At 42.1% G+C, this 15,174-nt stretch overlaps 1 protein-coding gene across 12 annotated transcripts in view; it reads left to right on the plus strand.

The window, feature by feature from the left end:
- LOC147033550 (synapsin-2-like) overlaps window positions 1-15,174 on the plus strand; it is a 235,970-nt gene that overhangs the window by 147,306 nt on the left and 73,490 nt on the right. For 10 of the 12 annotated variants that reach the window (XM_085855416.1, XM_085855425.1, XM_085855434.1 and 7 more), the window contains 2 exons: window positions 4,786-4,851; window positions 14,933-15,075. In XM_085855416.1, coding sequence (XP_085711542.1) covers window positions 4,786-4,851; window positions 14,933-15,075 — 209 coding nt within the window. The remainder of the gene's footprint in view (window positions 1-4,785; window positions 4,852-14,932; window positions 15,076-15,174) is intronic. The other 2 variants (XM_085855361.1, XM_085855384.1) reach the window with 2 other exon arrangements.

Below are 15,174 nucleotides of genomic sequence, written 5' to 3' on the forward strand. Positions count from 1 at the left end.
ATTTTAGTTGTAAAAAGTCTGATGTTGAACACGTTCTCAACCACTTCTCGGACGTGCTTTCACCGATTTTGTTCAACCTTGGCACAAGCTCAGTACATGATGTCATCCATATGAACCTCGCTTTATTTTGCAATCTGACCAAAGATGGCCAGCTGGTAGACTGGCGGCCATTTTAGTTGTGCATAAATACCGGTAGCCTTTTAACTCTGCACAGCAAAATCGCTAAAACTACAGGGGCCATGACATGTTATGTCTATTTTACTTGTTCATAGAGTTTTCAACCCTTTGAGTCTGGAACCTCCCCAAACGGTGGGTCCACAACCCCATCCATGGGTTTACACCAGTGGATTGACAACCTCAGCTGTGTCCAGACAGTCAGGCAACACAGCAATGCAACCGAGTAATGTTTTTTTTTACCAGTTTTTATTGTCTTTGATCAACTCTGTTTGGTGTCGTTTTGTAACCTTCGAGAAAACTTGTTTTAATCTGAACTGTTGCTCCCTATGCTGGCACATGTATTCATCTATTGATAGGTTCTGTGCTGTGTTATTAAACTTCTGACTATCTGTTTTATCTCTTGATAAGTTCTGTACTTTGTGTAGTTGTTCTCACATTCCATCAGCAATTTTTTTTTTCTCTGATTTTTTTTTTTTTGTTTGCAGGAGCTCAGGCTCGTTCTGGAGCTGCCACATGCATCTCACACACATGGACATTCAGAGGAATACAAGAGACACAACACAGGACTGTTAGACATGACAAACAACCATTAGGCTTGGGGAAAGTGCCATCACTTCCCGGGACACTCTCGGTACAATTGTAACATCATAACAATGGCCTGGCCTTTCTCACCACACTCAGCAGGGTGTTTCATAAGGAGGAATTTCTGTGCTCTTATCCTTTTAAATGCTGAGCATCAAGCAAGAAAGCAGCAAATACCATTTTTTAAAGTATTTGGTATGACTCGGCCAGTGTTTGAACCGCTGACCTCGACAAGGAGCGGACGCTCCAACCATGACATTTCATGACAACCGAGTGTGGTATAACCACCTAACCATATAAGAGCTCTTTACCTCTGCCACTGAAGGTGGATGGAGGTTATGTTTTCACCCCTGTCTGTCGATCTGTTTGTTACTTGCAAAAATGGAAGATTTTTCAAATATATTGGTTGGTCACGTGTGTTGTTCTATCTGTCTGTCTGTTTGTCTGTCTGATCTGTCTGATCTGATCAAAGATGGCCAACTGGTAGACTGGCAGCCATTTTAGTTGTACATAAATATGGTCTATCCCTTGAACTCCAAACGGCAAAATTACTAAAACAATGGGGGTAATGACATTTTATGTTTATTTTACTTGTTCTGTCTGTCTCGTGTGTTTGTTATGACGAAAATTGAAAATTTCCATGTGTCTGTCATATGTCGGTTTGTATGTATGTATGTATGGATGTATGTATGTATGTACACTACATGGCCAAAAGTATGTGGACACCTGCTCATCCAACATGTCATTCCAAAATCGTGGGCATTAATATGGAGTTGGTCCCCCCCCCCCCCTTTTGCTACTTTAACAGCCTCCACTCTCTGAGAAGACATTCCACTAGATGTTGGAACATCGCTGTGTGCATTTGCTTCCCAAACAGGGCCTTCCCCAAACAGTTGCAACAAAGTTGGAAATACAGAATAGTCTAGAATGCCATTGTATGCTGTAGCGTTAAGATTTCCCTTCACTGGAACTAATGAGCCTTGCACGAACCATGAAAAACAGCCTCAGATCATTATTCCTCCTCCAACAAACTGTACAGTTGGTATTTGCATTCGGGCAGGTAGCGTACTCCTGGCATCGGCCAAACCCTGATTCATCCATCAGACTGCCAGATGGTGAAGCATGATTCATCATTCCAGAGAACGTGTTTCCACTGCTCCAGAGTCCAATGGCGGTGAGCTTTACACCAGTCCAGCCAACGCTTGGCATTGCGCATGGCTTATGTTCAGCTGCTCGGCCATGGAAACCCATTTCATGAAGCTCTCAACGAACAGTGCTTGTGCTGACATTGCTTGCAGAATTAGTTTGGAACTCGTTAGTGAGTGTTGCAACCAACGACAGGCGATTTTTTTTTTTCCACGCTACGCGCTTCAGCGCTGGGCGGTCCAGTTCTGTGAGCTTATGTGGCCTACCACTTTGAGCTGAGCTGTTGTTGCTCCAAGACGTTTCCACTTCACAATAACAGCACTCACAATTGACCGGGGCAGCTCCAGCAGGGCAGAAATTTGACTAACTGATTCGTTGGAAAGGTGGCATCCGATGACGGTGCCACGTTGAAAGTCACTGAGCTTTTCAGTCCGGCACATTATAATGATAATGTTTGTCTATGGAAATTGCATGGCTGTGTGCTTGATTTTATACAGCTGTCAGCAATAGGTGTAGTGTGTCTGAAATAGCCGAATCCACTAATTATAAGGGGTGTCCGCATACTTTTGGCCCTCTAATGTATGTCAGTGAGTGTGATAACTCGTGAACGCTTTCAGCTCTCTTCGTCAAACTTTACCAGAGGATTCCGAAGAACAAAAGTGAGGATGTAAATATTTTTGGACTATACATTTAAAGGTCAAGGTGTCAGTGATGTCATTTGCATAATTTTCGTCATACCTGTCAGGCTACCGCTTGACGCCTTCTTGTTTGTTTGTCTGTCTGCATGTCAATTGCCAACAGGTCACAATTTTAAACTGATCTTCACGAAACTTTACCATCTGATACAGTTCGTCATAAGCAAGAAGCTTATTGTTTTTGATGTCAAAAGGTCAACGTAGGCCAAATGCAATTTCTGAGATCCTAAGTTTCATCCGATTGACTTGAAATTTGAATAAGATTTGCATATCAGGTCACTGAGTTCAACCACCAATTATTTTTGAGGTCCAAAGGTTGAAAGGTCAACATAGGCCAAATTTATAAAATAGTAAATTTTCATCTCATTTACTTGAAATTTGAAGAGGATTTGCATATCTGATCATTGAATTCAACCACAAAATATTTTTAAGGTCACATTTGTTTTAGGGATTTTGCAAGTATCATGCTATGCACAACATCTTTCTCTTTGTTTGTTTGTTTGTTTGTTTGTGTGTCTATGGGAAGGATAACTCAAAATGTTGTGGACAGATTCGGACAAAATTTGGTGGACAAGTTGGGTGTGTGACGAAGAAGTATTTCCATCTCGGTGAAGATCTGGATCCGGATACGAGGAGTTCTTTATTCCTTAAGTGATTCTTCACCATTGAGAGATGGCTCCAAAAACGATATCGCACGATAGCTCCAAAACTTGTGGAGGAGTTATAACAAAACTTGGTGGACGAGTTGTTTAGGTGACAAGAACAACCCAATTCAATTTTGGTTCAGGTCTGGATCGAGATCCGGCCTATCAGCAGGATACAAAACGTAAACCGTTCAGCCTGGCGGAGGTATTCGGTCTACTGAATGCCGTTTTAGTTACGAATGTTTCTGTCTGAGAAAGGCATTCATACAATCAGGGCCGGATTAAGGCAGAGGCCCATTAGGCCATGGCCTAGGGCCCCACGCTTGTCGGGGCCCTGCACCTCAGGCTTCAGGATGACACCTTCACCAATCTCGACATAACTGAATTTGAATGGAGAAATAAATTATTGGATACAGCCTTGAACAGTTCAAATGGCCTAAGGCCCTGCAAACTCTTAATGCGGCCCTGTGAACAATATGAAATGGAAAAGCATCTTGTTTGTCAAACTATAATCAAGCTTATCAAGGACAAGCAAGGAAAAGCATTCGTATAAAATGGAATGCAAAAGCATCTTGTTTATCAAACTATAATCAAGTACACACACCACACGTACAGTTTATCAGGTTTGTCAAGGACAGGCTTTAATCAAGTTTATCAAGTACACACAAACATCAGGCCGAAGCCAAACACACGCCGATTTTAAATCCAACATGGCTGCCATAGTGGAATCCTTTTCGCTTCAAGGCTTGTGAGCTGAATGGACCGTTTGAGAAATATTTGTTGAATATTTTGCCACTATTCTGCTTTTTTTTTGTTATCGACAAGTACACAATCCTTTCACGTACGGCCCCCCCCCCCCCCATTACCGCCACAAAGCCAAACACAACCAGATGGTTTTTTTTTTAGGCTCTGGGTGCATTGCAAGACAGCTCTGATGACGTCATTTGAGGAGCCCAGCATGCAAGCTGCATGTCCCACCACTCTCTCCGCACGTGCACTTGATGCCGCAGCTGCGTCGGATTCTCTTTGGCTCGCTTTGGAATTTTCACAGGGAAATTGTTTTTTGCTTTGAACTTTGACTCCACGTCGACGTTGTTTGAGTCACTGTCAAAACAATGTCAATTGTCAACAACGTTTGATCTGTCTCGGACTCAAGGTCTTGGTTTTTATCCCCAACAGAGCATCCACTCTTTGCTACATTGGCCATTCTGGTGCAATAACTGTTGGGGGTGCTGCATCATAGAGCATTCTGTCCAGTACTCTAATTTGTGCATACAGCTGAATTTAGAATATGTTTTACAGGAACAAGCTATTTCGGCCGGTCACATGACCAAAGGACACGTATTAATGTATTTAATGAGATGGGCTTGTTCGGTTAACGAGTTGAATGTAGGTCTCTAGGAATAGTTAATGAAATGCGTGTTATGTAGTTACAGCACAAGTGGAAACCAGCAAAATGGCCCCATTCTACATGTGAGTGTCTTTGCATTACATGTGATGTCATGTGCATGTGTTTTTTGTTTGTTTGTTTTTATCTCCAGCAGACAACCCCGCCATCGTTCCCCGCGGTGGTGAAAATTGGTCATGCTCACGCAGGCATGGGAAAGGTATGTTTATTTGCCTTTGACGTGAGTTGTGTTAATGGTCAGCATTTTGATCTAAGGTCAGCAGGAACATCGAACAGGTGAAATGAAGCATCCATACTGTGCGCAAGTGAAGCAATGAGCACACACACCCACACACCTCTTTGGACCGGTCCCGTGCACAACAATGCAAATGAGATTTGCCCCGCCCCTTGTGGGTTGTATAACTATATAACTACTATCATCAAATGAAATTCACCTATTATATGTGTGTATGTGTGTGGATTTATTTTTGTTTATATGTATATATGTGTGTATGTATGTATGTATGCATTTATGTATGTATGTACGAATGTAGTATGTATGTATGTACTTATGTATGTGTGTACGCGTGTATGTATGTACGTATGTATGTATTATGTATGTGTGTACTCATGTATGTCTGTATGTATGTATGTATTGTGTATGTGTGTACACATGTATGTATATTATGTATGTGTGTACGCATGTATGTATGTATTATGTATGCATGTATGTGTGTATGTGTGTACACATGTATGTATATTATGTATGTGTGTACGCATGTATTATGTATGCATGTATGTGTGTATGCATGTGCATATGTATATATTTACGTGTGATTGATGTGTATATGTATGCATTTGCACACATATATATTATGTATGTACATATGATCCGCTGTGGCGACCCCGAACGGGAGCCGCCGAAAGAAGAAAAAGATATTATGTATGTACGTGTGTGTATGCACGTACATATTATATAAGTATGTGTACATTTGTGTATGTATACATTTATTTATTTATGTATGTACATATATATATATATATATATATATATATATATATATATATATATATATATATATATATATATATATATATCGAGTGCAGCCTGTGGCTGCTGGTTGCATCATTGGTTGGGACGCAGCTATGCCGCTGATGCAGTGTCCCTCTTTCCAGTACACTGGTGCTCATTTTGCCGACCTCGGAAGGATGACAGGCTGAGTAAACCTCCTGGTATATTTTAATTCAGTGGCCAACGGGGCTTGAACTCAGGACCGTAGGATCCCAAGCCACCACCCGAACCACTAAGCCAACACCAGGATATTTACAGTGTATATGTATATATATATATGTATATATATATATATATATATGTATATATATATATATATATATATATATATATATATATATATATATATATATATATATATATATATATATATATATATATATATATATATATATATATATATACATACACACACACACACACTCTTATATGTGTGTGTGTGTGTTACACATATTCATACATTTTATGCATGCATGGATGTTTGTGTATATTAGGGTGTTTCACAAAATTTCTTTTCACAAAATTTTGCCAGATCGCTTTTTGTCTTGTTCCAATTGGCATTGTAAGCATCTGTACCAAAAATGGAGTCAATTGCTGCACATTTAGGGGTGGCACACTTTTTCACAATGTTGACGTTTTTTTCTATTTTCAGGAATAATGGCATCAAGAAAGAAATGTAACTTGCTCGAGAAGCCCCCTCTACCTTCCATTTTAGGAGCTTGCCTTCCCTCAAAGGAGCAAGTGCTACTCCACCTTCTCTATCATATTGAAGAGGGGAAGGCATTATCAAAGGCCACAACAGCAATAATGGATGAAGTAAAGAAGATATGGGAGAGAGCCAGTTTACCGACAATGACGGATGCCAATCTTCGAAAAAAGATCAAGAAGCTGTATGCGGACTACAAGAAACTAATAAAAGAGAAAAACAGAGAGACGGATGGAGCTCTTTTATGTCGTGAAACTTGGCTAGGGGATCTTCAGGACCTCTTCGATATTGCTGCAGCAAACATATTCGACCTGAAGATCCCCGAAGAAGACAAAGAATTTCTAAGGCGCCAAAGAGAAGACCGGATGTCATGCTCTTTTGGATGTGTAGACAAGGTCCAGCAAGGGAAGGATAAGAGAAAGAGGGCAAGAGAAGCTGAGAGAAACGCAAGAGCTGAACACAGTGCAGAAACAATGGCAAAACATAAGTGTATCCGAGGTACTCACACGCTATCTCGATTGAGGGAAGAAGTTGGACAAGATTCATCAACAGCCTCTGAAGATGGTTCAGACGAAGAGTTCGCTTCCAGGGCAACGCCTGCCAAGCCCAGCCATATCTCACATGCAGGATTAAAGAAGCGAGGCTCATCTGAAGTACTTGTTGCTTCATTGACAACAACATGGGACAGAGAGGGTCTATCCAATCGTCAGGCTGCTGCATCCTTCATAGTGACAGCAAAGAGCTTGGGACATGATGTTAGCAATTACTCAGTAAGTTCCGCAACTGTCCATAGAGCTTAGATTGAGCAATAAAAATTGTGAAAAAGTGTGCCACCCTTTACTGGTGTCCTATTGGCTCAATTTTTGGTACAGATGTTCAAAATGTCAATAGGAACAAGGCAAAATGCGATCTGGCAAAATTTGGAAAACTTTTACTTGTACCATTATATTGTGAACCACCTTAGTGTATATGTACGTAATATATATATATATATATATATATATATATATATATATATATATATATATATATATATATATATATATATATATATATATATATATATATATATATATATATATATATATATATATATTTATATTTATATATATATATATATATATATATATATATATATATATATATTAGGGTGTTTCATTTTTTCTGAAGTGCAATAATTTTATCAGCACAGGTCTGCCTTTGAACCTTTCCTGTAAAAAGTGCTTCATGCAAAATCTTAGCGAAATGGGACCGTGTTAACAGGTCGCACACTTTTGAATGGTGTGTTGACGTTTTTAGCAGCGTCTCGCGTAGCGAACGCTGCTCACAGAGTGCTCGGCATTGTTCATCTTCTTCTTGTTCTTCTTTTTGTGAAGACAAAACCTTAATCTCTTGGCCTCAGCTCTTGTATAGACAAGATCCGGATCTCCTTAAATACTGAGCACATGTACGGTGCCTTTTGAGAGCGTCTATCATGAACTTTTAAATATTGTTACGAATTTGGAATTCAATTGCACACAACATACAGGTTCCCTTAGTCAGCTATGTCGATAATTGCATATTGATATGTCGATAGCAATACCGATATGTCGATAGCAGAAACTGTTCTTCGGCTGCTGGACACGTATCACATTGCTGACAACATCATCGGTCTCTCATTTGATACGACTGCATCCAACAGTGGCATGATTAGCGGAGCCTGCACCATAATTGAACAGTCCCTTGGAAGACCTCTTCTTTGGCTGGCATGCCGACATCACATTCACGAGGTGGTACTGAAGAACACCTCTGAACTCCTCTTCGGCTCTCCCCCAGGTCCCGACATTCCCCTCTTCAAACGATTCCGAGGAAAATGGAAAGTCTTGGACAAGACATCTGCCGGTACCCTCAGCGACGAACAACCCCTGGATGAGTGGAGCGAATCACAAAGGCTGAAGATGATAGACTTCCTCAGGAGAGTCATCCATGATGCAGCCCACCCAAGAGAGGACTATCTCAAACTCCTTCAGCTCTCTCTCTCTTCTCTACCAAGGAGGATGGAGCGGAGATCTGCCTCGATTTAGGGCCCCTGGAGTCTACCATCAGGCGAGATGGATGGCAAAGCCTATTTATATCCTGAAGATTGCCCTGTTTTTGCAACAACTGGAGCTGATGAGTTCGGAAAAACGCGGAGTCCGACGACTGGCCCGTTTCGTCAGTCTCATTTACGTCAGATTCTGGCATGAGGCAGCTGTCCCAAACTGTGTACCGAAGAATGACCTGGAGTTCTTGGCGATTCTCCAGGTGTTTGTGGATAGAGAACTCGGGTCAACGGCAGAGAAGGCCCTCCAAAGGCACCTCTGGTACCTCTCAGAGCAAGGAGTGGCCCTAGCCTTCTTCGACGAACGAGTGTCTCCCGATGACCGGGCGGCCATGGTCAAGAACCTAAGCCGTCCAGAAACCTCGAAAGCACTCAAGAGACTTGAAAAGAAGAACTTCACTCTCCCTGACAGTCTTTCCAAATTGGTAAGAGGGCGAACACTAGAGGCCATTGGGATCTTTGCTGGGAGGATGGTCACTACCCATAACGTCGAAGATGTTTTGCAAGATCCACGAACTCGAGCCACCGTCCGATGCCTGCAGGTCACCAATGATGCAGCAGAGAGAGGAGTGGCACTGATACAAAAACTCCAAGCCCGAACCGAAGACGAGCAGCAGAAGCAGTTCCTCCTCAAAGTTGTTCATCATGACCGCAAGACCGTCAAGAGAACAAAGGCTGGAGTGACTGCTAAGTTCCCTCCTGCTCCTTGAGCCCAACGATTTGATTGCCCTGCTCTACTTGCATAATTGTTCTACATTTCTTTTTCATAAATTTTTTTGTTAATTTTCAGTTCAATAAATGTTCGTTGCAATTTTTTGTCTTCTCCTCCATTTGATTTTTTCGAAGTTTCACTTGAAATGTGGAATCTTGTCCAACTGTGGGACCAGGAAATATTGACGAATCAAACCAAATATTTGCCTAAAATATTTATGGGTCATAAGAAACAAGCGGACACCCCTTCTGACAATTTTCAACAAATTTCATTTTTTTACCACCATGAGTGAAACACCCTAATATATATATATATATATATATATATATATATATATATATATATATATATATATATATATATATATATATATATCTTTTATGTATGTATTTATGTAGGTAGATGTGTATATTTATGTAGATGTTTCGGCCGATCTCGGCCAAATTTTTACAGAAGGTGCTAAGAGTTCATGTGAGCCAGTTATGGGCACAATTGAAATTGACACTTTACCACAATTGGTAATTGAGAGTGAGGGTGATGAGATGACCCAGACAAAAGGGCACACAATGTATGCATATTATTCCAGGTCAAATTATAATATAAAGGGGTAGGTGATACTAGGATTTTTTTATAGGCGGGTTTGGGGGGGGGGCGGGAGCTGTATCGATAGCATTGTGCAAGATAGTTCACTGACATCATAATTCGCTTCTGGAGGTAGCAGGTATTTACCAGTGATCATAATTTACTCGTTATGATTCCCTTGCTGGTTATGCCCAATTGTTGCCCTGCTGCCCCACTGTCAGTTCAACTAGGCTCTTCCATGAGCCTCGCTTTTGTCGAGAAATATAAAATTGTGATCCCTTGCGGGTGTTCCTTTTAGAGGCTCACTTTGCGAACACCGGACCGAATGTGCTGAAAAATAAATCATTTTCTCCGAATTTATACGGCTCCTCCGCTGTTTACTCGAGACTCAAAATTGGTGCCATAAATCGCACCCCTTTTTCACTGAGGAATTGCATCTGGCTTGTCAGACTAAATGCACAATGAGCTTCGGTGTTAAATGTTTCCCGTGCCCCGAGATTGAACCGGGAGCGTAACGGCAGCCAAAGGTATCCTAACAACGCGACATCACTCTGAACCGGCATGAGCGGTGTTTCTTGCAAAGAGAGCATGAGTTTTGATTCGGAAGAAGTTGGGGTGTTACTGGCCCACTGCTTTCCTTTTGCCCCATTTTGTGGGTTTATCAATTTCCCCCTGGAATTTTGCTCTTCCATGAGCCTTGATATAGTGCCTTCAGAAAGTATTCAAACCCCTCCACTTTTGTCACATTTTTGTTGTGTTACAGCCTGAATTTAAAATGGATTAAATTTAAATTTTTGGTCACCGATCTACAAAAAATACCCCAAAAATGACAAAGTGAAAACATGTTTTTAGACATTCTTGCAAATTAATGAAAACTGAAAACCTGAAATATCTTGCATCAATATGTATTCAACTCCTTTGCTATGACACTCCATATTGAGCTGAGGTGCATCGAATTTCGTTTGATCACCCTTGAGATTTCACGATAACTTGATTGGAGTCCACCTGTGGCCAATTCAATTGAATGGACATGATTGACAATGAAACACACCTTTCTATATCAGGTCCCACAGTTGACAGAGCATGTCAGAGCAGAAACTCTACCATGAAGTCCAATCACCTGTCCGTTGAGCTCCAATATAGAAATGTGAGGAGGCTTAGATCTGGGGAAGAGTGGAAAACTATAAAACAATTTCTAGTGTTGATAGTTCCCAAGAGCACAGTGAACTCCATCATTAGGAAATGGAAAGAACATGGAACTACCCAGACTCTTCCTAGAGATGGCCATCCGATCAAACTGAGAAACCAGGCGAGAAGGACCTTGGTCAGGGAGGTGACCAAGAACCCAATGGCCACTCTGACAGAACTACAGAGTTCCTTGGTTGAGATGGGAGAACCTTCCAGAAGGACACCAGTCTCTGCAGCACTTCACAAATCTAGGCTTTATGGGAGAGTGGCCAGACGGAAGCCATTCCTGAGAAAAAGGCACGTGACAGCACACCTGGAGTTTGCAAAAAGGCACGTGAAAGACTGAGAGCACGAGGCAAAATATGCTGTGGTCTGATGAGACGAAAATTGAACTCTTTGGCCTGAATGCAAAACACAACGTCTGGTGGAAACAGAGCACAGTTCATCACCCATTTAACAGCATCCTTACCATGAATCATAGTGATGGCAGCATCATACTATGGGGATGCTTTTCAGTGGCAGGGACTGGGACACTTGTAGGGATAGAGGGAACAATGGTTGGAGCCAATTATAGGGAAATCCTTGAGGAAAACCTGCTTCAGAGTGCAAAAGAGCTTAGACTGCAGCAAATATTTACGTTCCAACAGAACGACGGCACCAAGAGTACAGCTAAAGCAACACTGGAATGGCTTCAAAACAAGAATGTGAAAGTCCTTGAGTGGCCCAGCAAAAAGCCAGACTTGAATCCCATTGAGAATCTGTCGAAAGACTTGAAGATTGCTATTCACCGACTTCAATGAAAATAATCCACAAAGCTGATACAGATATACCCAAGACCACTCTACGCTGTAATTGCTGCCAAAGGGGCTTATACAAAGTATTGACTCAGGGGGTTGAATACTTATGTAAATTAGATATTTTTCTGTTTCATTTTCAATTATTTGTAAAAATTATCTAAAAACATGTTTTCATGTTGTCATTATGGGATATTTTGTGTACCTCGGTGACAAACATTTGAAATGTAATCGACTTTAAATTCAGGCTGTAACACAACAAAATGTGGCAAAAGTCGAGAGGTGTCAATACTTTCTGAATACACTGTACCTGTATAATGTGGTCGAGCAAACGAGCAGGCACAACTCTGGAAAGTGGTCACTCATGATATGGGTCTAAGTAGTCGGGTCAGTGGCTCGCCCCCCTGCACAGACATATTCCTGGTTTACAAAGACTTTATTTTTGCCTTAAGGCACTTATTGTAGGAAATTCCAGACCAACGTCTACAGAGGCTTAGAGAAATAAGAGATTCGGGGGAGAAAAAACGTGAGTAATGGGGAGACACGGGGGATGAATGCAGCCACAAACTCTCAAAGAAGTGAAAGGAAAAACTGGAAACTGGGAAAGAGGTGAGCTTGGGGAGGTTTAATAGGGGTGGAAAAGATAATTGTCGTGGTCGATGCAGAATGACTTGAGATGTTGATGAACAACTGTCTTGAAGCCTGAATCCCTGGAGGAAAGAATGAGTTTGAAGAGACTGAGGAAGTTGGTTCCACAGGTGGGGAAAAAGAGGAACAAATGAGTGGTGATGAGCAGTGATTCTGTATTTTGGGAGTTTCACCAGAAGGAGTTACTGGCAGACCTTGTGCTCTCTGCAGAAACCTGGGGGGAGAGCGTGCAGTGGGGAGCAGCACAAAAGGGGCAGAGGGTGTAAGACGGGAGAAAACAGACCACCGACCTATCTGCTATGGAAAAGGGATAGGGCCACAGACTCAGCTTCATCGTGAGAGATTCCAGTGATGTTGAAGGCCTTGGTTTCCATGGTGTCAATCTGAGAACGGTGTGAGGCAGTGGCACCAGTTCAGAGGGGAGAGCAGTTCTCCATCTCGCTGCAGATGAAGGCCTTGTAGGTAGATTGGAGTTCAGGTGTGCCAATGAAGGACTTTGCATGACTGAGGATGCCCAATCAGCAGGTGACTTTGGTGGCCAACTTTGAAATGTAGTTTACCTAAGAGAGATCATGGCTGATGGTGAGGCCCAGGAGTTTGAATAACTGAACTTCTTCAAGAAGGTTATTTCGAAAGTATGGTGGATGGGAGGGTTCACCGTATTGTCTTTTCGGAGAGAGAATCAGTGTGAGATTTGTCAGGATTGAAAGACTTAATTCCAAGTGTTTGACAAGCTTGTGATTTTATCAAGGCACCACCAGGTTTTTGAGGAAGGACAAAAGTTTGAAATTTCATTCTTGCCGTTGGCCAGATGTTGTTTTCTAGCTCTCCTGAGAGTGAACACACACACACACTTCTTGCAGGCTTTGTGGAGTGATCTGAAATTGGCTTTGGTCGGATTTCCCTTCCAGAAAGAGAAGACAAATGGTTTCAAGGCAACTGCTTCAATGCAGCATTCAGTGTACCATGGGTGGGAGATGCTATCAGGTTATCAGGCGCAAACTATGTCATACCATGGGTGGAAAATATTATCAGGCCCAAACTAGGTCAAGGTTTATAGCAATCCAAGCAACTCACAAGATAAGACTTCTACCTGAGCTGATTGCAAATGAATTGTCAGTAGTGAGTGTAAGAGACGTGCCAGCATTGAATGTCAAATTCAAGATGATGTCCACCTTCCTTTCTCCGGATCAACAGCCGGGGATATTGATCCCATCACCACCGGGGTGAGATATTGTCAGAGTGGAGTCATTATATACCTAGTGTTGGCTTAATAGTTAGGGTGGTGGGCTTGGGATCCTCGGGTCCTGAGTTCAAATCCTGCTTGGCTTTTCAATTAATACCAGGTGGGGTTGACTCAGCCTATCATCCTTCCATGGTCAGCAAAATGAGTACCAGCTTGCTGGGATGACTGAGCCATTTGAGTATCCTGTGTTGGAGTGGCGACCTGTCCAGGATTGTGCCCACTAGCCCAGGAGACTGCTTTGGCAGCACCAATGCTCTGTAGAGAGTGTGGTCCCAATGTATAGATGGACGGAGCGATCATTTAAGTATCTACTAATAGGAAGAAAACATAAGTCCCATTGCCTTCAGGAACGTCAGCCACTGAGAGTAAATCATGGAAAAGTCACCATCCATTGGTTCAGGACAACATGCTTCCTGCTTGCACAGAAAATCAGCCAGTCAGTTAAAGGGAGGACCTGAATGCCATTGGCAGAATGTCTATTGAGCAAGAGTGAATGCCAGATGCCAATGAGACCCCGAAGAGACACATGACAAAGTATAACAGGATAGAAAGACCAGTTTTCAAATCAGATACCACTAGAGGGCTGTGATCAGAGATTGCTGATGGTTCCCGGTCGAGCCAACTCATAATATTAGCCAATCAGTAGTACCTGAAATTCTGTCTCGTCATGAAAACAAATATTTTTTTGTTTGATTGTTTTTTTTTCAAAAAGTGGGACACCAAAACTAAACACTCAATGCCTCCATCTGGGAACCACAGCAAAGGACATTGCAATGTCCTTTGCATTGGTCACATTCTCTGGAGCTGCCATAACAAAGATTCCATTTGACGATTCTCATTTATGTAAGTGTTGCTTGGTAGTTGAGTTGGTGAAGCCTTATTGCACTGTCCTCACTGATATAGATTTGATCCCCCTGGCTACTTCGTGGTTGTTTCCTCACTCCTGTGATGGAGTGGTGACCTCTCCAAGATAAATTCCAGCCTCGAAGCGTCCACGGCTTGGCGTGAGCAACCTCATGCTCCGCCAAGAGTCCGGGCATGTTGTTGGTGTATTAATGAAAAGCTCCATTCAAAAATACAACAGAATATCAAACTTCTAACAAACCCTGTTTGATTGGGTATCATGAACCCCCTTGATGACAACTTGACCTCGTTAGGATGCTTTCTGCCGTATAACTGATGAGGAGGCTCCAAGGGACCTCCAGAAAGATTTCAAAAAACGAAATCGGACTTTCTCAACTCCAGACACTGACTGTTTCACTGTTTCTTCCAGGTGAAGGTGGAAAATGCACAGGATTTCGAAGACACTGCAGGTCTGGTTGCTCTGGCCAAGACCTATGCCACAAGCGAGCCATTCGTCGATTCAAAATATGACATCCGCATTCAGAAGATCGGTCAAAACTACAAGGCCTACATGTGAGCCACGCTCATCATACACTACTTTAGTTGCTCATCAGTTGCATGCAATTACGAACAAAGCATTTTGACATTCTGGAAGCCGGTAAGAATTCCCTT

The sequence above is a fragment of the Eptatretus burgeri genome, chromosome 2 (genome assembly GCF_056783735.1).
Source record: "Eptatretus burgeri isolate ZD-2024b chromosome 2, Ebu_testis_v1, whole genome shotgun sequence".
NCBI classification, from domain to species: domain Eukaryota; kingdom Metazoa; phylum Chordata; class Myxini; order Myxiniformes; family Myxinidae; genus Eptatretus; species Eptatretus burgeri.